Source organism: Diadema setosum, chromosome 2 (assembly GCF_964275005.1).
Source record: "Diadema setosum chromosome 2, eeDiaSeto1, whole genome shotgun sequence".
Taxonomy (NCBI): domain Eukaryota; kingdom Metazoa; phylum Echinodermata; class Echinoidea; order Diadematoida; family Diadematidae; genus Diadema; species Diadema setosum.
The window spans coordinates 24765546-24791034 of record NC_092686.1 but is presented as its reverse complement, the minus strand read 5'-3'; the positions used below and the strand labels follow the sequence as shown (position 1 = coordinate 24791034).

General features: G+C 37.5%; 1 protein-coding gene and 1 long non-coding RNA gene across 2 annotated transcripts in view; both read left to right on the top strand.

Annotated features, from left to right (window-relative positions):
• The window catches only part of LOC140243458 (ATP-binding cassette sub-family C member 9-like), a 36522-nt gene extending 21899 nt beyond the window's left edge, over positions 1-14623 (top strand). Inside the window, exons 17-29 of the mRNA XM_072323138.1 lie at positions 791-993; positions 1775-1944; positions 2786-2855; positions 3873-4030; positions 5393-5588; positions 6113-6226; positions 7468-7579; positions 8418-8545; positions 9464-9651; positions 10447-10550; positions 12303-12436; positions 13391-13453; positions 14486-14623. Of these exons, the coding sequence (XP_072179239.1) occupies positions 791-993; positions 1775-1944; positions 2786-2855; positions 3873-4030; positions 5393-5588; positions 6113-6226; positions 7468-7579; positions 8418-8545; positions 9464-9651; positions 10447-10550; positions 12303-12436; positions 13391-13453; positions 14486-14623 (1778 nt within the window). The remainder of the gene's footprint in view (positions 1-790; positions 994-1774; positions 1945-2785; positions 2856-3872; positions 4031-5392; positions 5589-6112; positions 6227-7467; positions 7580-8417; positions 8546-9463; positions 9652-10446; positions 10551-12302; positions 12437-13390; positions 13454-14485) is intronic.
• Positions 14624-16326: 1703 nt separating this feature from the next.
• On the top strand, positions 16327-20583 carry LOC140241134 (uncharacterized). Its single transcript, XR_011902061.1, has 4 exons — positions 16327-16391; positions 18337-18470; positions 19181-19293; positions 20463-20583. It is a non-coding gene; the product is annotated as an uncharacterized lncRNA (long non-coding RNA).
• Positions 20584-25489: the final 4906 nt, after the last annotated feature.

The window sequence follows — 25489 nt, the reverse complement described above, 5'->3', positions numbered from 1 at the left end:
ATACAAATGTAATGATGTTTGCAGATCAGATTTGATTTTCAAGACCATGTAATGATATGTTCGACACTACGTGTATGATAAATTTGTTTGACAGTTAAAGCATCTTCTGACTCTAGTTTGTAAGGCGATGAATCTTGTTTGTGATTTAGGGGTAGAAGCGTCATCTTCAGATTAAAGGTGGTGGCATAGGGCATTGGAAGGTGTCTCGTAAAGACCTGCTGTCATTAACTCTCTGAACACCGCCGCCTCATTATGTCATTGCCATGGTGTACGAACAGCTTGCCAGTGACTTTGTCAGGGTTAATGCCCAATTAACCTAAACTGACATTTCAACCATGGTTATAACACATCTTTGCATTCCGAAACAACTTCCAAGACAAAAATGTCTGAATAAGAAGATTAAAGCATGGAGCTACTGGCACCATGATTGAACAAAGATCATCTCGAGAGTGCATTGCGCGCGACACAAATTCTTCCATAGTGTACAATGTAAAAGCAGAAATTTCGCGTGCATTTAAAATTTCGTGAATTTTACGAAGAGCCAAGATTCGCGAAATCAAATTGCACTCCAAAGTTCTTGTCTACACTACATGAATTGAATGCCAGTTGCAATTTGTGAACATTGTGGAAAAGGCCGTCGGCTCCAATCGGAGAAATTTCATGTCGCGAATATTTCTGGTTTTATGGTATAGGAAACGTTTGGACACAGCTCGATATCAGTGCAACCATAGAAACAGGCACGTGGTTTGTAATACCTATAGCCTTATTCATCTTCCTCTCTTACGTGCAGCCAACGAAAAAGGGCGACTGATTGCCGACGAGGAGCGAGACAGGGGGTCGGTGTCCTACCAAATCTACCTCTACTACTTCCGTGCCGTAGGCTATGTCATGACGGCGTTCATCTTGGTCACAGTGGTCATCAGGGCGGCCGCTCAGATCGGAACGAACTTTTGGCTGTCCAGCTGGAGCGAGTACGACCTCAACGTAACAGGGGTGGGTGAAAAGATACTTGACAAGGAGTCTCATTGGGAAATACAGTATGAATATTAACGCTGACAATACCATAATAGCACTCTACGATACCAGGCCCTATGCCACGCTTTGAATTCGTCACGCAGCAGCATCTCAGCTCGTTTTACTATAATTAATGACTGTGTTTCTGATGTTATGACTATTCTTCTAAGTTGTAACTTTGATCAACTTTGGCTTTTTTCTTTCTTTGTATAATCATAAAGAGCAAGCATTACCTAAAGCGGCAAGTATATAAGATCAGAAAACATAGCGTGAGCTGATGAAAAAGAAAATGTAAGGCCTTGAAAACATTTTAAGGGAGAAAAACCACCTCATTCTGTCTGCGATTAACATGTGAAAAAAAAAATCCAGTTGCCAATTCATTTCTCTGAGGAGAGATAAGAATGCAGTCACCATATTCATGGAAGATCACATTCTTGTCATTTTAACGATGTAATCATATTCAATGTACTTTGAATATTTGAGGATTTGCGGCTTACCTACCGCATGACCCATCCATTGAAGGTGAACAGCATTCTTTTGACCAAAGCTCACACGAATTACTATTCCTATAAAGGTTCCTCGCTGTCCTAAGATAATTCTCAACAGCTCTGAGAGAAACCGCCAAGAGTGAAATAATGGCATAAAATGTCCGTTGCGACTGAAATCCCAGTCTTGGTATCCAATGTTGGGTTACCATGGAAGCAATATTGCCACCCTCAGATCTTGAGGGCTCACCAATCTTACGTTCTTCGTCTCTCAGACGTCTTCTTCGAAATCATCGGGTTACTGGATAGGCGGTTACGCGGGCTTGTCTGTGGCTACCATCATCCTGACATCATTTAACATTATTCTGGTGGCTTTCGGAGCCCTCGCGGCCTCCACGAACATTCACTACACCCTCCTCCGCAACATCATCTGCATCCCGATGAGGTTAGGTTTGTGAATATTGATAAATAGCTGAAGGTATAGAGACAAATAAATACGTGTAGATGAATAGGTAGACTGAAAAATATTTGGTAGAGATAAAAAGATGAAAAGTTCAACTGATTGATTGATTGATTGATTGATTGATTGATTGATTGATTGATTGATTGATTGATTGATTGATTGATTGATTGATTCTTGATTGTTGATTCTTGATTGTAGGAGTATTGCAGTATAGCGAGGCCCCAAGTTCGAATCTCGTCAAGTGCCGAGTACGCTCTTCGACAAAAATTAATGTTTTTACCTACCGTGTCCCTACCGTGACACAGGTGCATAAATGAGTACCTAGCGTCTCTAGGGCAATGATAATAGCAGGGTCCTTCTGTAGAGCAGTGGCAACACTGAAGAGGCAACCCTGGATAAACATATTTTTATTTATTATAATACTATTATTGATTTATATCTTTTATTTTATTTATTTATTTTTTTTTTTTTGCGGGGGGGGGTCGGTCGGATGGATGTTGGTGTTTCGGTTGGATGATTTTTGGCGTAGTGATTGGTATAGGTTAGTAGACCCAATGAGTTATCAGACACCTCCTTGGTAGACCATTGTTCCATAGAGAAGATAAGTAGATCCCTTAACAACTTATCTATTGAGCGTGAGTGAGTATTTTGATTGTGATATATTGATCTCACATTTTCATATATCAAAAAAAAAAAAAAATCTGGCTTGAATTAACTTCTAGTTCTTTTATTTTGTACTTGATAACAAAAGAAATAAATTTAATCCATATCAACCTCGTCAGACGTTAAACTGCCCGTGGTTCTATACTTGCTTCCTTTACAGATTTTTTGATACCACCCCGATTGGTAGAATCCTCAATCGATTGTCCAGCGATACTCAGTTGATCGACCAGGTGAGTCTCCTCTAACATTTTCCAAGAGATGTAAGATTCATTTATTCATTAATGAGTGGTTATTCATTCATGAATATTCCTCTTTACCGTGAATTATGTAAGAGATCCCCTAAAAGGGAGGAGGAACAACCCTTACCCTAGCTCTTAACTTAATATATAATAATAGCTCTAACCTAATAATGCATGCACATCACACATGGGGTTAATGAGAATTATCCATCCGATAGTAGCTTTGTAACAGTCGAAAACACCGGAGGCGAAGCCGAGTGTGTTCTGAACTGATCAAAAGTTACGGAGGTGGATACTTTTACTAACGCCCTGACCAAGTAATGTGTATTATTTGTTTTATAAAGTGGTAACATGATTTGAATTCCGCTGCAACCACTTTCGCAATATTCCCAGGCCAGCACCACCTTCGAACTATAAGTTTGAACCGCACACACGAACAGTTGCGATGCATTTTCTAAACACAGGCAGTGCCACTGAGCAGAGACAAGCGGTCGGTAGTACCGGTCGGTAGTCTACTATCGCCGGTGATAGATAAAGTTGGCACATTAGGCAAAATAAAAGACTGGTCACGTGATAGCTCTCAGCCAATGATTTGATTAGAATCCATATCACAGTTTTATGATGAATAATCATACGCACAGAACTGAATGATGAATCATTGCTGAACATACAAGGCTAGTGTCTGACACGTCTTTTACTTTAGAATTCCTACCCTAACAGGTGGCAAACCAGAGCACTGTACTCTGACCCTCTGGCTAGAGAATAGTCATTACTTGTATCCTCCCTTCCCACAGAGAATAATCAACCTTGTATGAGAGAGCTTTCGCTGTTATTGCTGCTGCTTTTGTTACTTCATCTTCTTCATTTAGATTAATGGTATGTTTTGTAGGTAATGTTTTATTTGTATGATCTTGGTAAGATGAAACGCTCTTCAAACAATCCAGATCAAGTGCATTCCCTAAAAAATAAAGTCAAATGAATAATTGCTCACGCATTGCCTTCCTGCAGAGGTTAGTCCACTGTTTGAGGCTGTTGGTCAATCTTTTCGCCAATGTGTTCAGCGCCCTCATCGTCCAGATCATCGTCGTGTGGTACTTCGGTGTGTTCATCGTTCCAATCTGCTTGGCTTTCTTCGGTCTCCTGGTTTACTACATTTCAACGTCTAGGTGAATACCGCTCAAATTGATTTACTTCATGTAAAAGACTTCGTGATCTGGTAATTGGCCATCATTAGGTCCTAATAGAGGCAATGCGATGCCAATGGTTCGCAGTCATTATGTTCTGTCATAGGACGTGTAATGTATTGCGAAATATGAGAAAGTTGTATATGTAGAAGCTGTCGTTCAAGGCTAATTTCTGTAGTATGAAATAGATGGGTTGTAAGCTCTCAACCTGAATAGACCCTTGAGCGTGGGGATTCTTATGGGTGATCCAAACCATTCACTACCCACAGGGGTACACTAAAACCACAAATAGCACCGGTCAGCGTACACTTATCGGTAATTGTCGACGCCAGTCCAGATTCTTCGACTATGTGTGGACCTACATAGAGATCAGTCATAAAGCTGTAGACAATTGTTACGGAGATTTTCGAATATATCCGAACCGCGCCAGCCTTTTACAATCTTATAATGACAACCCCCAGAATCAGATTAGTTTATAGGCTTATTTTGCTACCCCTCCGCAAAATCTGCATTGCCGTTCTTTTTATTATTGTTACTTTGCCTAAGCTTTGACTATTAAGATCTTCTTTAACCCATACTTCGCAGTTGAAGGGTTTGTGGTATGATGATTCTTTTTTCTTCTCTTTCTTCCTCAAACCTCTGAGGATCGTTGTCTCTGTTGCATATTCCGGTCTACTCTGTTACCTCTTTGTCACGCTATAGTCTTGTTTCCTCTCGTGTCAAGTCAGTTTTTTTCCTACAAGTAGTCTTGGTGCTGTTCCAGCATGTCTCATGCTCATTATTTTGTTTGTTTGATGTTTTGTATGTAACTGTTTGTCTGTCTGTCTCTTAGTGGGCTGCCAAACTTTTTTTTGCCAAACTTTTTGTGCTACCGTGTTGCTATTTTCAATCATTTTTCGCATCGATCATTTAAATACAAGAGGGGCCCACACTCTACAAGCATTGTCTTTTTAGTGGGTCCCTCTGTTATTTTTTTCCCCACACAGTGCATACTGACAATTTATTTCACTTTCGTTACCTCAGCAACTATTGCAATGTATCGATACTGTTAGTTTTTTTTTTCTATTGTTGTTGTTTTCTCTGTACAAATTTCCATGCAATTCTGTCACTCAGGAAAGTGAGATTTACGTTTGTATATTATTTTGTTGTGGAAAAAAACGAATAAAATTTGAACTTGAACTTAAACTTGAACTATCCACTCCTTGAATCCTCACGTTATCGGGTCTTTAACTGGTTCTAGCGTAGAGAGCCGAGCTATTCGCAGTGCTGCGCTCATCACAACTTGGGAACCCTAGTAACTTTTCGTGATCTACTCGATTCTTCTCGATCTCTTGTAAACTCCAGAGAGCTCCAGAGATGCGAGAGTGTCAGCCGCTCGCCGATCTTCGCTCACTTCTCGGAAACTCTCGGCGGCTTGTCGACTATTCGGGCCTACAAGGAGGAAGGCCGCTTCTTCGATACAATTATCGACCGCATCAACACCAACAACACTGTATTCCTGTATCTCTTGACTTCCATGAGATGGGTGGCCGTAAGACTGGTAAGACGAGAATGTAATCGGAATGAACATCTTTGACATGGTCATAACCGCGATTCGCTGCCATCTACCAGTTACTGATGTAAAACCATCGCTTTCTTGATTGTATGTCTCCCTGCCTTGCACGCGATTAGAAACTAATTCAAAATTTACTATTAGTTATCTATTTACAAATTCATGTACCAGTCATTTAATCCATTAGCATGTTTTCTATCTACCGGTAGACGTGTAAGATGTATTAATGGCTTTACAGCTAGGTGAACTGTGTTCCTGGCTATCTATTTCTTTGTCTATACGTATTAACCCTTTGTGTGCTTTGAGTGTCGATTGCACACACACACACAAAATAGCATTGTACTTACCGTCTAAAGTCCCTGGCACAAATGGTATAATCAGTTCCATACATCCTCAGTCTATCCACCGATCAATCACTCAGTCTTTCAATTCGTTCTGTCAGTTTCTAGGCGCGTATGTTCTGTCTGTCTATTCAATAATTGATGTCTTTGCTCTGTCCCAAATTTTGACAGGATTTCCTGGGAGACATCGTCGTCTTTATCTCCAGTCTCTGCGTCTTGCTCGGAGCCGCGTACCTTGGGGTGGATTCCAGTCTCGTTGGTCTCGCCATCTCCTACTCTTTGGAAGTAAGATGTAAAAATTAAACCTTCATTGGATGAGTTATCAATGTCTATAATGTCAGAGGACGGTGATCCAGCTCAGATTGTAGCTCACCCGCCTCAAAAGGACTGGTTTGATTCAGAAGTCTAACTGAGCACTGCTGTGTGTAATCATATACCTTCCCATAGTAAAGAGGTATAAACACTCTGACATAAAATGGAGGTCCCGTATGTGAGAGAGTCACAACTCATGCTTGCAAAAGATCCTGCTTCATTCATTCATCGTAAAGAGTAGGGTGCATACTCCGCTGAAGTAGTCCCGTCTCACATTCAAATGAACGCAATGGAAGACCAGATGGTGCAGCTGAGTATGGGCTGTCCAGCCATCTTCTCAGATGGAAAATGAAACAAAAAACACACAGACAAAAGAGGAACCTCGCATCGAATGATTATAGTTAGAGGATGTTAGAGTGGCCTTTGCTGAAGACAGACTTGAGGTTTAACAGATAGATTAGTGTCCTGGTTGAGACTACAGGGTAGTTCATTCTAGACAATAATTGTTGACTGTTGGTATGTATAGCTTCTCTCTGGACATTCACAACCGTAAGGTTGCGTCTTCCCGAACACTGCTATGGAAGACGCGCGTAGAAGCCCACTCAGGACACTGCCATTCAGAAGCTATCAAAGAAGCCTTTGAATATTGCTTTAGTGATATTGCGTTAGTCTACTACACGTAGTCACAAGATAATAGCTTTGATTTTTCAGGTTATTGCTGACATCAGGTATTGTCTTACTGGTGTCAGGATGATAATATTCAACAGAGTCAGAGTGACTTCGATACAGCATGGGAAATTAATTAAAACAAATTGTAATTTACCAGTCCAGGAGAAGTCAAGGAAAATCTCGAAATTTCATCTACTCTATAAATGTGTCGTCAATCTTGAAAGTAGTTACTTACTGATACCTTACATTACAAAAATAAATAAATAAGCAAATCACACAAGCAAAGCGTTCGATCGCTCTTTGTATGAAATTGAAAGAGTCACTGTAACTTGTTATTTTTTTTGGGGGGGGGGATTTGGGTGGAAAAATATATATATACGATTCTCTGTGTTGAGGGTGCCTTTGAAAGCTATAGGAGAGGAATTTCATGGAGACAGTATTATTGTCTTGAATTTAACCCTCCCCCTCGAGACGTTGTACGTGTGTGCGCGTGTGCATCTTTTCTTCACACTTACTTCACATTGAAAGTTATTCTTCTCCTCCAGGTTTCCCTTTACATGAATTTCGCGGTGCGCCAGTGTTCGGAAGTCGAGCTCCAGATGAACGGCGTGGAACGCGTGAAATATTACTCGGAGGTCCCTACCGAAGACTACGAAGGTATAGTGTGTCGTTGAAGGAACGCACGCGTATGCGGGCACATTATCAGTAGTACTGGCCGTCTCAACGTCACGACATTCAGCTCATTTAATTTCAAACTCGAATTGCTAGGAGTACTTTCATACTTGGTTTACAGAAAACCTGAAGTGTTACAATGTTCTCGGTTTTGTTTTGTCTTTTAATGCAAAGTACTTCTTAGTATTTTCTCTCAAAAATGAAAAAAAAAAAAGTCTTTTGAATTTTGCCAATTTTGTCTCATTTTAACCCTTCATGTGCCAATGAGTTAAATGTGCACAAATTACACACACAAAATTCTATGGACATGAAATTAATGCGTCATATAAGAGGTTAAAGCAATCGAAGCGAAGCAAGCGAAAACTAACTCTAAAATACTAAGTCATTACTTCATCAGCCCCTTGTTATATTTCTAGGGAGTATGGTCATGGGAATGTTTAGGTCTCTTTGGGAGATCTATTGAACCTAGCCCAAGGTTGGTTTAATTTTCACAAAGACATTTTCATGTTTTTAAAGAGAGACAGACAGGCAGGCAGAGAGAGAAAGAGGGAGTGAGGGAGGGTGGTTGCCCATCTCATTTCATTTTTTTATTTATTTACTTAATTACTTTATAGTTACTCAATATTTATTTATTAGTTTCTATATTCATTTTATTTATTTATTTATGTATTCATTTATTTATGTATTTATTTATTCATTTATTCATTTATTCATGCATGCATGCATTCATTCATTCAGACATTTAATCTATCTAATTATCTGTAGTACATTCGAACCCTTACAGGTTGCAAACCAAATGTGATGTTGGTCTCTATTCCTTCAGGTATCGAACCTTCCCCCGACTGGCCGTCACGAGGGAAGATCGAAATCATGGATCTGAGCGTGAGGTATGCCGAAGGACTCGACCCCGTGCTACACGATGTTACTTTCACAGTAGAAGGCATGGAAAAGGTAAGCCTTCGGTATTGTATTGCTTTCTTTTTACAGACACAAATCATGTGTTTTTGCCACTTTCATATCTGTAATTTGATTAAAAAGATAGAGAAAGATAAATTATCACTTTGGATTATGCGTTACTGCGTAATACACCAGTGTCAGTTGACCCGTATATTCTCGAGGAACCAATTGACTTAAATGCGTCATGTCTCATACAAGGAGACATAGACCTGCCAGAAAATAGGACATTCAGTACATAGTATTGGACTTGTGACACCTAGATATTGCAAACAATTTTAATTATGAGCAGACAAGTTGCTCAAGAATAAGACTTGATAGAAAGTTTTGCCAGATTTTGCAGACAAAAGATGAAGTGTGCTTGGCCCCGTCTTCTTTCTGCCTGTCCAACTGTTCACCCCCCCCCCCCCAACACACACACACACACACAATTCTCTCCTGTCATTCTGTCTGTATGTCTGTCGCCTCCCCCCCCCCCCCCTCTCTCTCTCTCTCTCTGCATATATATATATATATATATATATATATATATATATATGTGTGTGTGTGTGTGTGTGTGTGTGTGTGCGTGGGTATGTGTGTGTGTGGGTGTGTGTAAGAAATCAAGTTTGATCCGGATATTGCTCTCTACTTTTCCTTTAATCAGACTTTCGGCCTGTCATGGCCTTCACCAGGATCTACCAAGAGAACACACATTACAAAAATAATTGTCTAGATGTCATAATGTGCCGTGGTGTAATAAGTGCAGTATTGTACAGTACAATGTTTTGTAATAATTATGATGAAAATGATATAAATCTTCTGAAATATTACCTTTGCACGAATCAATTTAGCTCGGTCAAGATCGATCTTTGGCATGTGTGTATATTGGCATACCTTTCTCGAATTCTCTATCTTTCTCTCTGGCTGCTACAGCTTGGTATCTGCGGACGAACAGGTAGTGGGAAGTCCTCGCTCACCCTTGCCCTCTTCCGCATGATCGACACATTCCAGGGAAGCATCGTCATCGACGGGATCGACATCGCGACCGTCCCGCTGAGGACGTTACGTCAACGATTGTCGATCATCCCCCAAGACTCCGTCCTCTTTACCGGATCCATCAGGTAAGAAGATTAATCATATCAATAAGAAGAACGTATTTGAGGACCAGCTGCATCGGTTGCATATGCCATCTTGGGCGATAAAAGCCATTTTTATTGATGACCAACTGAAACATCGCATCGACATATCTATATACATATATATATATATATATATATATATATATATATATATATATATTATATTATATTATATTATATTGTGGTGTAAATAGCTATTAAGAAAATACAGCTTTCATAAATTTGTTCTTAATAACTAGTCATTCAACCCGCAAAATTAGTCTTCCCACTGCGTCAAAGAGACATTGCAGTCGGTCGTAGTTTTAGTTTCTTTAGCGATGCCGAGCCGTACTCCGTGCGGCTCTCACATCGTTGATAAAACTTTAGTTTGCACCGAGTGTCACCTAACACCTGAATTTTCTGTTTTTCATCATTATCTCTTCTCACGAAATTTCTACTGTGATCACAATTTCTTAGAAAATAGAAGCCGGCTGGCATAGGGAGGAACGTACTGAAAGATCCATCCGAGTGGTTTGAGATACTGTTGAAAAAGATTATAACCTCCACCAGTAACATTTCCTAACACTGTTGGTGTGATATTCGAGACAACAATTGTCATCATTTTATTCTGTTATATTCTATCTATGAGATAGCACCAGTACATTAAAAGTTACGACAATGTCCTGCATTGGCAGAGCATCCACTCTGCGCTTGGAAGAACAATGCAAAGTAAATCATTCGCTGTTCATCAGACCATGTTTATCCAATAGAACATTTGCCCTAAAAAATTACATACAGGAGCAACCTCGACCCTACTGGCACAAAGACCGACAGAGAAATATGGTACGCTCTCGAGACTGCGCAACTCAAGGACGTAGTATCAAACATCCCGTTGGGACTGGGTAAGAAACCAGGCTGCCAGTTTGATTCTTGAAAAATTGATAATAAGTATTCACAGACCTTTTCCTGTAGGTTACGAATTAGTTCGGCGTCAGTCAATTTAAGCGCCTGAGCCCGTATACGATCGCTTACTTTTTTTTCACAAAGAAGTTTTATTTCGATATAAACATTCAGGTACAAATTAATATCACCCTTTATGATACATGATATAAATGATACGATTTGACCGACAGCTGCAAATAGTGTAAATAAATAAGAATACGATTCCAGTTCGTATGGGATACAAAACCGTTAGTTTTTCTGACATAATAATTATGCTTATCTATTTTCTTCGCTTGCTTTACGTAATGACAAAATGAGATCAGAAAAATCTAGTGATTTCTCATTGTTTGTGGCAAAAAATATGAAATATTTTGCGTACAAATAAGAATACAGTATTATAAAATTCACGGTTTTCTTCAGAACCAAGTATAAAAGTACATCTAGCAATTCCAAATTTACTCTCCACCATAATTTCCTGTATTTGAGGGGGGGGGGGGAATCTTTGTGTTAGATATCGCCTTCCCAAAACAAATGTGTAATTGTTTCTGTGGAGCTTGAACTAATCTCACAGAGGTCTGTGTAATGATATGATTGCTTATTAATTCATTTTCTAGAAAAATCATTTCCAATTGAAAATTGAGTACAATCACTCACAAAAATGCTAACTAAATATCCAAAACTTTCATCTGGCATAAGCCCAATGTTTAGGAAATACTGCCTCCTCAATTTAAAGGGAGATGAAACAAAATGACCTCACATATTTACAATACTATAGTAGTTGTTTATGGTGTCTTCGTCTGAATGTTTCATTATCATTCGTCAAGATTAGTCAATATTTAGATAAGACTATAAATCAAGTGACATATCTTTCCTTCTGACACAAAAATCATTATTCCAAGTATACGTGATTCGATTTATCCGTCTCAGACCCCCCACCCCTGCCTTCAACTATAATTAAAGGACAAGTTCACCTTCATTAACAGAAGGATTGAGAGAATGTAGCAATATTAGTAGAACACATCATTGAAAGTTTGAGGAAAATCGGACAATCCGTTCAAAAGTTATGATTTTTTGAAGTTTTTGTGTGCAGTCACCGCTGGATGAGAAGACTACTGCAGTGTATGATGTCACATGCGTACAAAAATATAAGGAAAATAATAAGAGAATTTCACAAAATTTCATCTTTAGAAAAAAAGTACACATTTCCTTGACTCGTTACTGACATATGTTATGGGTAATATTATTCCCATTGCCTTTAGAAAGAGGCAAGTCAAGTGCTCTTTTATTATGCGAAAAAAGTGAAAATATGTTGAATTTTCTTTACATTTTCTGTATACTGTTGTACTCATATGACATCACGAGCCTTAATAGTCTCCTCATCCAGCGGTTCCAACACAAAAGTTTTAAAAATTCATAACTTTTGCATCGATTGTCCAATTTTCCTCAAACTTTCACTGATGTGTTCTACTAATATTGCTGCATTCTCTCAATCCTTATGTTAATGAAGGTGAACTTGTCCTTTAAGTCAATGTTGTGATTTAATCATTGACCAGGCCACTCTTCTTATGTGCAGTTCTTAATGAAGCCGTTCTGATAGAGACTATGTCACGGTTGAGACCAAATTCGTGATCATACCTCTAGATTTCACAGTAAAAGAATGTGAATGACCTACTGATGTTATATATTCCGATTTGTTGACGCATTTCCGGCAGACTACACAGTAACGGAAGGAGGGGAAAACTTCAGCGTTGGTCAGCGTCAACTGTTCTGTTTGGCACGAGCTTTCCTCAGGAACTCGAAGATCGTCGTCATGGATGAGGCGACAGCGTCCATCGATCACGAAACGGTGAGTTTTCTTTGCTGGAAATGATATTGTGAGGTACACGAAAACACATTTGAGGGACTGTGCAAACGACTTCATGCATTTACTCTACTCGACTGGTGTGAGTATGGGTAAGATCTTGCGGCGATGGGTGTATCTGATCAAATGTTCAAGTTGACAATTTTAATACATAGAATGAAATAATACAAAGGGAACAGTGTATGTATCATTAACAATCAGAACGTTTTCACGAAAGGGTGATTATGTTGTAACCATATATAGGCCTGCAGTGATGTTTAGGAGAGGCCATGATTACTGTATTATAAATTATAAATAATAAATCTCCCATCGGTTTGTACACAAAATGATGTCAAGAAAATTCTCATGAAGAAACTACAGCTCATTTCCTGAAAAGGCAGTACTCCTGGTCATGGCAGCACGACAATAAAATGATACAAATACAAAAAAAAAAAAAAAAGCACTAATACTTACAAATCAAAGGGACATTTAGTGCAGTATTGTCTTCAGCTTAAAGAGTCTAGTGAGGCAATTACGTCATCACTAAACATTTTGCATGATGGTTGTTACCGATATAACTGTTTCATGAAAATTAGTTTAATCTTAATACATAGTACGTAACTGTCTTACTTTCTGTCCGTTCTGATGACAATTTTACCGTTCGTTATCAAATATTACATCCGTGAGAATCAACGTGAACATCGAGTATTAGGCCTACTATTACCATTACTAGCTGTGCATATGTGATAGTAATATAGTTGTATCCAGCACCGGAGCTTATGCACTTTTATTTGCTTATTAGTATTACTTTATATCATATTTAATTAATATTAATATTTAGTATATTTTATCATATAATGTCCACTATGTGGAATATGAATAAATTTCATTTCATTTCATTTCATTTCATCAGAGAATGATCTTCTCATATGGCACAAAAACTTTTTTCCCCTTGCCTAGGATGGAATAATCCAAGACGTGGTAGCAGATGTCTTTGAGAATCAGACTGTCCTTACCATTGCAGTAAGTCCTTAATCACTTTAAAAATCATAATATTTTATATAAGTCTCGTTTTAGTGATATGATGCAATGATGATTATTATCGTAAGCAATCAAAATTGTTAAAGGCGTTGATGACAGTTTTACACAATAATCCAAGCAGAAGTAGTTGTAGGTAGTAGTAGTAGTAGTATAGAAGAAGTAGGTAAAGTAGATAGTAGTAGCTATTTGTTTTGCAGTATACTATATAGCACAAAGGCTTTGGTAACAACATCACCATGGGCTTTATAACTATAATAGCATCATCACCATGGGCTTTAGAGCTATAATAGCATCAAGTTAAAAGATATCGTTTTGTAATTACAAGGTGTAAAGTCTATCTTCCGTTTGAGTAAGTAGGAAAAGTGATATTAATGTTTGGCAAACAAAATGATAAATGCTTGGATAGCAGTATATGGATTTTTATTAACTACAGCATGATTATCGCTTTATCATTACAAGCTATTTAATATTCATTTACGGGTCTAGGGCAATTACCCCCAGGACAATTACTCCGGACCCTTCCCCTGACCCCAATCCTAACCGTAACCCTAATCTTTACTCTGACCTTATCACTAACCAGATATTTAGGGTTATTGCCCTCGGAGGGTAATTTGCAGTGATACGTTATCTCCCGTTTGAGTCCATATCGTTAAAGCCGTCATCAATTATAGTCATCGTTTGTATATTCTCATTTTGACCGCCTGAAATTGCCGCTGCTGTTGATTCTTGTGCTACTATACTCTTACTGTTTCTCGGTTTCTTGTAACCGCGTACTTTTGTCGAAACCAGCTTTGATTTCCCCGGCTAAACAGTACAATGATGATTAGTTTTTAAAAACAGCGAATATTGTCGAGAGATGATATATCGCATAGATTTGACTCATTCTTCGAGAATGATAAGCAGTCAAGTCGGGTACAAACAAAGTTTTTGATTGTGAACCCCCCCCCCCCCCCCCCGAAAAAAGAGAAAAAAATCACGTTGTGATACTTACCGAACTTTAATGTCTGGTTTCAGCATCGCGTTGGGACTATTCTCAACTCTGACACCATACTCACCCTAAAGGATGGCCGGATCGCCGAGTTTGACGCACCTAGCAACTTGTTGGATCGTCACGATAGTATTTTCGCCTCGCTGGTGAAGGCGGGAAAGTAGAGCAATGTTATCATGTGGACCGTGGAAGAGATATTAAGCGCGTGACATTTTTTTTCTTTTACCGGAATAGACTATGTATTTAACTACTCTTCCAACTCTCTTATGCGTAAGTCGTGTGTGTGTGTGTGTGTGTGTGTGTGTGTGTGTGTGTGTGTGTGTGTGTGTGATGTTGTGTGTGTATTGAGGTGTTTGCATTTCAAAGAGGGCTACATTTAGTAGGGTTTTGTTTTTTTTATTGACTGATATATGAACGTGTTACTACATTATTGATAGTGAATCGAGGATGAGCCAGAATGATTTATTCTATGCAGAAATCTAGTCAACTGAGAAAGAAATGAAATCATATAGTTGTTTTTGAAGCAATAGATTTAAAGAAATTCATGTTGGCAAATTCTTAATGATTTAGTATTCATTCTCCTCATGTAGAATATGTGCATGACATTTATTTTGTGTACTTTTATACCGTGAAAAGAATGAACATTATCAGCAAAATGAATGATTGATCTTAATGGACGTATTTTATGTCACATATCAACTGATTCATTTCACACTGTGGAAGAGATTTTACTCTAATGATAAGTTTGGAATTCAATTTGCGTTCGATATTGTTTCAAATGCATATTCTTTCCTAAGTTTATGTAACTCTGCGGTAAACCTGTCCAACAGAGTATTCAATAGTCATTGTTACTGTTGTAAAACACCGTTTACCCGTTTATTCGATATTCCGATGAAGAGTTTGAAAAAGACAGCAGCAACATGTACTTGTCAAAGTGCTTTGGTGGTTAAAGATTATTCTTGTTTGTCGTATGATGGAGGACGCCACTCCGGGGCATTTCATCAAGTGTTCTGTCAATGATTTTCACTGAAAAATCTGTTCTCAGCCAATTAGATGTAAGGATTTCAGTAGCGTAAAACAGTTGTTAGTGATTGGCAAGTTTCATGAAATGCTGCCTGTCACTAGCTGAGAAAAAGCTAGCACACATGAATATGCAGTTGATATCAACTCCAGTAGATATTGACGATCGTATCCGGGCACTTACCCCCTGGGCAACCACCCTCCGGATAACTACCACCCGGATAATTACCCACCAGGTCTATTCCCCCTTAGGGCAACTACCCCCCGGACAACTACCCTCCTAGGGCAATCACCCTCCAGGGCCATTACCCCCTAGGACAACTACCACCCGGTCATCTACCCTCCTAGGGCAACTACCCCCAATGGCAATTACCCCTAGGACATCTACCCCCAGATAATTACCCCCTTGGTAACTACCCCCTGGATGACTACCCCCCGGATAACTACCCCCCAGATAACTACCACCCGGATAGCTACCCCCTGGATAACTACCCCCCGGATAACTACCCCCTGGATAACTACCCCCCGGATAACTACCCCCTGGGGTCCGTTTCATGAAGCTATCACATAAAAGCTATCACATAAATCTTAGAATGGCCAAGCCGCTCTTAAGCTAGGAGAGACTTTCACAGAGAAGTAAAAACCATTTCACGAAGTCTCTCCTAAGCTATGAGAGACTTCAATTTTTTCAATCGTCATGTTCGAGGGTTATACTAATTAACATATCATTAGCATATCGTTAACGTATTCTCCCTATTGTGTTTACATATGTACATGCGGTGAGCACTCGCTACATAGACATAGCACGTATACACACAGTGTATACAGCGCAGAGGCAACAGATCTACGACGGAGGCAAGATCCTGAAGGCCAAGTTGTATTCTACACCGCTACCAGTACATATTTCTATTAGTGAGTATATTCAAAGCTGTCTGCAATTGAAAAGTAATGCATGTGGATTCATAATGTGATATTATTTGGATATATTTTTGTTCGAATCTTCTACAATTCTCCAAGGGCTAGCTAGATGTAGATCTAATCTTACCGGTAGTAGCGTTATCACAATAGTCCCACGTAGGCACATCGCCGTTTGTTTGAATGACCAAATGGCCAGCTGAGTTAAATTTTAGGTAGTTTGTTAGCATGGTAGGGTCTAGGGCTACTACAACTTCTACAAGTAATAGTGAAATGTTTGTAGGTTGATTTTTAGCGTGCAGATATTTCATGAGAGCAATTGCCCGATTTGTTCATGTATGGGTGAATTGCAGGTAACTTAAGGCGTGAATAGTCAAGGGATCGAAGAAGAAACCGGAAATTTCATAAGTAAAGAATTGGTCTGCATTTTATTATTAATATTATATTTTTGAAGACGTATCTAACATTGAATAATTACACTGTCACTAGCTGTGTGGATAGTATTCAGAAGTGATACACATTTTCTGTTTTGTGTCAAATCGACAGGAAAGATCTGGGTGTTTTTTTTTTTCAGTCTAGAAAATCTCGGGTTATTTTGTCCAACAGAATTATGGGCCTAGCCTAAGCCTAATGTTTTTTAGGCCCTAACGTGAACTTATAGCGTTAGCATTTACACTAGAAAATTGTCTACAGAGAACCAGCTGTACGTTACCTGTGTCATTGTTACGTTTACAAGTCCTAATGTTACTATCTAACGTTACTAATATAGGTCTACAACAAAAACTTGTAAAATACTAGGGGTTAGGGGTTATTACTGCGACCAGCTCGAACGCGAAGCACTGTGTACAACTAACAGGGAGTGCCCTGGGGTTAGGGCCGGTAGTACTATCTGGAGAGTCCGATAGTGGTTAGACTAACTAGATCAAGTAGTAATAGTAGGGCCTAGTAGTAGTACGTAGATCAGGTCTACACAGAATATGAATTGGAAACCATGGTTCAGATCTTGGTTCAGACTTGAAAGCTATCTTCAACAATTCTAAGTGCATACAGCACTGTAATCGCAATGCATGTGTCACAATAAGATAGAGAATGATGTTTACCTAAATTCATTGGCATGGAACCTCTAGAATTCTACTGCTATACTACCAGATGTCTATAGATCTAGAATCCAGTGGTATAGTGATCCTGAGTAGCACCTACTGACCTAGATACTACTTAACCAGTGTATACCAAAAGTATAACCAGACTAGACCCTTTGTCTTGGTATTCTTAAACATATTATCATTAACATAAGTAGGCCTATCACTCATCAGTAAGGAAGTTAATAAGGAAGTTAATAACTAATAATAGTTAATAAATCTTCTAAATAGTGCTATCTATCTAGGCAGTTAGTAGATTCTATAGGTCCATACTCCGATGCTAGTACCGCTTACACAACTTCTTTTAGCAATTTAATTGATGATGATGACATGACAACAGTTGATGATCAGAGTCAGACTGTGGCTGCATCTCAGGCTGTAACTGTGATCAACTCGAATGTGAAGCCACAGTACAGCTGGTCCTACCAGATCTTAGGTAGATGTAGACCTTGCAACATGGATGACTATCGACAAGATCTAGAACCTCAAGAAGTCATAATACCCTAAACTATAGGCTTACACATGTTGAATTGAGACAACTCAAATACTAGTAGTATGTCTTTTAATCATCCCCCCCAAAAAAAAAATAATAATAATATAAGGTCCTTTATATATTTAAACTGCAAAAACATGTGAACTGATTTCAAATTTCATGCAGATTCTAGATATTGTGTGTAAAATCTTGTATAATCAAACAACAGTTTGAAAACACATTTTCTATTTTGTATTCACATTTTTAATTATAATGTTAGATATGGAACATCAGTCAGACTGCTACAATCAGATTTCTTCATCTCATAAAGCCCAGAGTCAGTTGCTGAACTTCACTGAACACAGAACCAAACTGCTGAACTTCCATCTTCTCCACAGCTAGACTGCTACTGAACTTCGTCGAGACTTACGATGTATCTACCAGCATGGTCACCTTCAACAGAATGCAAGTATTTTAGCTTATAATACTATTTTAGCAGACAACATATCTGTATATTTTCAAATACTACAATTGCAACATTATTTACATTTGGACATCAAATTGTCTCTGGATTTTTAGTTGAATAGTGTTAGACAGGAAATATTGAAAACAATGTTTGCTGTAATGTCCATCTTGGTAATTGAAAACAAACATTCTTATCCAGTGAATAGTGACCCTTCTAGAAACAACTGTATTTTGCATTTTTTATTTCACTATCTGTAGAATATTACATACTGATCCAATTGAAAAGAGATAATTCATGGAAGGGGGGGGGGGGTACCTGCATGTTCACACAAGCTCCTGAAACAAACTTTAGCAGTCACATTATCTTAATAATGTAGGCCCTACTATGATTGTTTATTTACCCTCTCCCTTTTCTAGTATCAAAACCACCCTATGCTCTTACAATGTTTGAAACAAGAATATTCGACATAGCTAATCATTTTAAACTGTGAAAAGTCCTATTTATAGCTTATGGATCAGTAGATACTAGTGAATTCATTCTTTCAAAATCAATGGTAGGGCTTTTCAATTTGATTGCTATAGCTTGTTATAGCAAAGGCAAAGCACCCATCTCTAACATTCTAACATACTTTCTAATGTCCCATGTCCTGCACTATTGTTTTGTTTGTAAGATATTAACTGTTCTTGTATATTGAATAAACTCCAAACAGCCAAGGACCAGACAACATGTGAACTTCATCCACTTCAGAGTTAAGGACTGGGGGCAAGATGCAAATGGAAAAGTCAAGTGACAGTGTCATGGATATTCCACCATCTTCATTTGGTGTGTTAAATGATTATTTTTAGCTATTGAAGCAAGTTGAGAAATCATGTTATCTTGTTCATGTACAGTTGGCAGCAAAATTATTCAGCCCCTCTCTTGCATGTTGGACACTCTGGCATAATGAATTACATTATAACTGAGATCATTTCTAAATCATACAAGTGGTGATCAGATAGTTTGCTACAAGTAAATAACAGATCAGTAGCCTTTGATTTGCATATAGTTACAAACTTTGATCATTCATGTATAAAGAGATATGGTCCAGTGAGCACATTTATGGTCATTTTCAGTCCTTTCAGTGATCACTGAAATGCTTCGTTGAATATGGTTTGTTCACTCAATGTTTTGATAGGTGACACAATATGATGGAATTTGATGTAGGATTCTTAATATTTCAATTGGCATTTTTCATTGTACAAAAATATTTAAATGAACTCATTTCCAGTGAAAGTTGCCACCATAGAGTTTGTACAGAGGTTTAGCCGTGATATTAATAATTCAAAGTTTAAGTCATGTCAAAATGAATATAACCCAATGAAATGCTAAGAGTTGTGTATAGAATGGCAAGGTACTATTTAAATTCCATAAAAACAAAAGAAATTAATCGTTATCATCAGACCATAACACATCATGCTTCAGTGATCACAGAAAGGTCTGAAATGACCATAATGTGCTCACTGGACCTTATCTCTTCATGCATGAATGATCAAAGTTTTTAACTATATGCAAATCAAAGACTATTGATCAGGTAGGCATTTGTCATAAACTATCTGTTCACCACTTGTATATGATTTAGTAATTGTAATGTTATTTATTTTGCTATAGTGTCCATAATGCAAGGGGGTGAATAATTCTGCTGCCAACTGAATAAAGTGAATGCTTGTTATTAATTTCTCCTCTCATTCATTACTAAAATTACCTCATACTCTTACAATTTGCTAACAGGGGCTCATTACATAGTGATTCAAACTTTGAAAACGGGCAATTACAACTTGTTGTTCACATAATATATCTTACAAAATTGATAATCATTAATGAAAATTTTGTTATTATTGCTTGTTTTAATAAAGATGTACACTCATCTCAAATATTTTCCAGCTATCCCATTTGTGCATCCGATGTTTCTGTTTGTATGATATTTAACTATTCTTATATTTGCACACCCAAAGGCCTGAAGAGAGCTGAACCTCACCAAGCCTTGGGACAGACAACTGCAGCTGAACTTCACCCAGGTCAGAGTCAGACTGCAATTGGACTACAAACTGTATAGCAGCATCTTATCTACGACAGAACGCAGGTATGCTTTTCTCAAATTAAACTTGAAAGTATAAAGATTTTACCAAATAAACAACTTGAATAACAGTTGAAAAAGGGCAACCTCTGTTGATGACATATCAGTTACAGGTAATTCGGTCTTTCTTATTTTAGCAATTATTGTAGACTTGGTGAACAAACAATGTCACCTCTATATGTGAACTGTTCCATACGAGAAATGAAGAAATTAGTGCATTTATACACCCCAGTTGGGAGTTGATTTAATGTTTATGTCTATATCAGCCACAATTGGGAATTCAGTACGGCTTACATTAGTTGATTAACGCGCTGACATAGCAATGCAGCTGATTTATTGCATAACCCATTGAATCATCTTTCTGTTTATTTTGGAACCCCCAGCTTGCCTGACATAAGTTACAATCCTTTTTAAAAAGTCATGAATGTATAACGTTCTGTCAGACGAGTGTTTAAAGTCACAATCACATTCTCATTTTGAGTCTGTGTCACACCTTTTTTGTTATCAGGAAGAATCTGCTATACTGATTCTTGTGTATGACATCCCAGACGATTTTCTTAGTTTTTTTTTCGTAGATGCTGTTAAACTGTTTCTAATATACTGTATAAGAAATTGCTGAAAAGTAGTTCTGTGTAATGATACGTGTGCCAGTCGTGTGTGTATTCATTCAACTGTAAGCCCACATATTTTAACACTCTGTATAATGTCAGGCAGAGGGGATGAATGGCGTGTCATAAAATTTCAGTATGTAACCAATATTTGTTTTTCCATATTTGTATTGCTTTTTTTCTTTCATATAGATTCTCAAGGCATGGAGCTTGCCGAGGGTGATGCAGACAGGTTGAATGCAACATATGATAGTTTTTACCGCTGTCAATATATATATATGAATTTAATCTTTCAAAATCAATGTATATACAGTGAAACCCCGTTATAACGAGGTCCGTGGGACCGCCAATATTGCCTCGTTCGGTTCCTCGTTATAACCTTACGCACTAAAAACAAAGAAAACATAAGCATGGAGTCACATATACCAAGCAATCAAACTTATGAGCAGTCTTTGTGTTGTTATTACACAAGTAAATGGATCATCATTATTGAGAAAGAATAAAAAGGAATCATTTGTGAGTTGATACCAAAAGAATAAAAAAAAAAAGAAGGGGTTGAAAACGCGTTCTTTGTTTTTCTTCTGAAAAATATCTTCGCGTGTGTTGTGCATGCCTTCTCGAAAAGTGCACGGCATGGTTGAATTCGTAATCCTATCTACACCTATCTCTTCCTCGTGTATTGAACCATTCTGAAAGAATGAAAATATCATTTGTGAAACACAGTATAAAATTTTAATAAACAAAATCACATTGTATTAAAAACATTTGTTACTTTTTTTCTGAACATGGGTGCAAGCAGAGTAACATGCATTATTAAACTTATTTTACGCTGTGTGCGCCCAGCGGGATCGCGATGATTACATTATCAATTATTTAGGCTGTATTCCATGATGTTTGCATTTTGTATTTTTCTCCCCAAAATCTCTTCGCATTTTGTACATGTGTCCTTGAAAGGTACACGACATGGTTGAATTCGTGATCCTTTTTACGACTATCTCTTCCTCATTATAACGGACCATTCTGAAAGAATGAAATTATTCATTTGTAAAATACAGTGTGAAATAATATGAACATCACGATGATTTCATTAATTATTTCGGCTGTAATTTTTTACGTAGTATACACATCAATGTTTCACAACCAGCAAAACAACTGGAAGTCGGAACTAACATGGAAAGGATTATGATTTTGCAGAGGTTGTGCTTTTCTAATATACAAATAGGTTAGGAGAGTCCATCTGAATTGAGTTGTACATCATTTTAAATCTTAGAGTCTGCTCTTTCAGAAAGAGGATTGAGCTTTTAACTTTTTGGAAGATACTAAGAAACCACTAATGAAGTGCTACAGAGTATACCATTCTCAGAGGAATTCAAAGTTCATTTGATGAAAATCGATTTTGAAATGGCTGAGACATCCAAAATCAAAGTAAAACAAAGTAAAAGCGATTCTAATGAAAGGTTGGTTCCACCTTTTATTAGGAATCGCTTTATTTTGCATATTTCAGCCATTTCAAAACCAATTTCATCAAGTAAACATCGAATTCTTCTTGGAATTATGTGCCCTTTCATATTTCAGAAGAGGTTTCTCATTATATCACACACAAAAAAAATCTGAAACCAGGTCTCAACCAAAACTACACCATCCCTTTAACCAGAAATCCATGTTTGGTGACTTTTTGTGACTTTTTGGGGGTTTTGTGATGCAGAGTCACAATTGCAGTGTTAGATATGAAGCTACAATCAGACTATTGCAGTTTGACTGCTGAACTTCACTCAGAGTTTTGTCATAGATGAGTCCATAGGTGATGGCATAAGTGCTTTGCCAGGCATTAACCAAAACCAGAAATGAGACAAATCCCCCTTAGAAGAAAAGAGAAACAAATGCATTGCAAAACAAAACAGAACAGCTAAGCATGCAAAAAAGTCTGTGAAAAGCAAACGGGTGAATCGAAGCACACTAAAAAAAAAAATAATAATAAATAAAAAAAAAGATAAAAAAACGAAAAGAAGATTTATAGTAAAGTGGAAGAAACCATTTTAAAATGTGTAGTAGACAAGGTCATTATTATTATTACTATTATCATAATTAGTATTCTGATGTAGGGAACCTCAGAGTGCAAAAAGAGTGGATTGAAACACATATCATTGTATGCTTACCAAATATTTGCAATGATAGAATTGCTTGAAGTTCAGCTGCTTTCACAATTTGATTAATAAACCATGAAAATATTTCAAATGATTATGAAAGATGTGTTGAGGTATAAGTGATCCAAACATAAATACATCAGTGAACGTTGCAGTGCATTATTTTTGTTATTGTTTCCAGGCGTGTGACGGCAAACTTTATGTAACCAAGTTAGAAAATTATATCTATGCGGGCAATTATAATTTGATCAGAAAGATATAATTAAGTTATTATGTAGAAATGAAGTAGAGTGTAATACCAGAAAATACCGTGAGTGATAATAATTTCACAAAGACTGTTACCAGTATCATCATGTGGTTATGATAATTGTGCTGTGATTATGACGATATTGAATAATGAAATACATGTTTTCAAGATCAGATTTTCCAATGAATCAGGCAACCAGAATATGAAAATTTGACAGCAACAACTGTTTCAATAGTTTCTGCAGTTACATAATCTGTCACATGACATGTAGTTAAATTGTGTAGAACTAATATTAACCCTATAAAGCCCAAGGGGGAGGGGGCACATTGTGCCCCCCTACCAGATTTTCATTCGCCACTCCTTCGCCCTTTATCCAATTTTAACCAAATTTGGTGACTTTTCCTAAAATCTTATTCCGAACGTTTTGATATAATTTAGCTATATTTGATATTGCTGGTTGCCATGGCAACCATAAACTGACAACCATGTCAGTCAGACTTTAGCGTATTTTTCTGTTCCAATTCAAATTTACAATATTATAATGTATGAAATGGGCGTTTCTTGGCTGAAATTTGCTGAAGAAGCAGAATGTGAAGTAATTATGGCCTTGAAATGTTTTTCCTATTATTTCCTTTGTTTTTCTGTGCCAACAGCATAAAACAATAGATATAATAGAGATGCTTGAAAATAACAGTATTTTCCAAAGATTGACGTTCTATTTTGTGTCATTTTGATTCCTTCACCTAAGTTATACCTCTAATATCATTTGTTTATCACATTATCAATCTGCAAACTTAAAATTCCAATATTATGGGAATATGAAATATTACTATGCATGTACCTATCCCAAACAATACATCATAGGTCTCATAATGTATTTCTTTATTTTGTTATTAGCGCCCCCATGTGGTGACCTTGAGAAATTTCAACAATAACAAATAATCAGTTTTGACTTGCACATCATCTGTGGCAAATATGAAAAATATTGGTCTATGATAAGACATATATACTGGGGATGAAGAAATTATACAGAAAAATCATGTTTTTAGCATATTTCCTATGTATTTCTTTATATTTTGATAAATAGCGCCCTCTATGGGTGACCTTGAAAAAACTCAAGTATGCGGTCATGTAGAGTATGAGTTGCTCTACCCATGTGCCAAATATGACGATGAGACAGCGAACAATAACAAAGTTATATAGGGGGGCACAATGTGCCCCCCCTTGGGCCTGGGAAGGGTCAAAATAGCTTGGGCTTAATAGGGTTAATGAGTATGAAATTGATAGTGGTGAATGAATTAAATAATTGAATCATTATCGGCGCCTGTCATTCTGCATCTTTAAATGAAATGTGTTTCAATTGTGGCAATTGAGTAAAATCAAATCCAAGTATGAAACCATGAATACCTGCAGAAACTTGAACTATCACTCATTGTGATTTTTACCCCCACCTCCAACTGAGGGAGTTCGTTCAACCAGCACTAACTTTATACGGTCTTATTTTTTTTTAAAGTTGTTACCACGGGAACGCATTGTTCAACATTGAATAAAGTTGTGTTTTGTTTATTAAAAAATTCTGTTCGTCATATGTGTCATAATTACGTATCGCAAATCAAGTGCTCAAAAACTGAGGGAGTTGGATGAATAAACTGGTAAGTCCTATGATTTTCATTAAAAAAATGATGTTACCATGGCAACACACTGTCCAATATTAATGGAAGAAAATTTGAAAGAAAGGTTTGCACAAATATTATGACTATCACATGTGTCAAATATCAAGTCAAATGCTCAAGAGCTGAGGAAGTTAGCTGAATCCACAGTATTTTTATATGATTTTCATTCAAAATACTCTGTTACCATGGCAACACATTGACAACGATCAAAGAAGAAATTCGCACATCAGTCA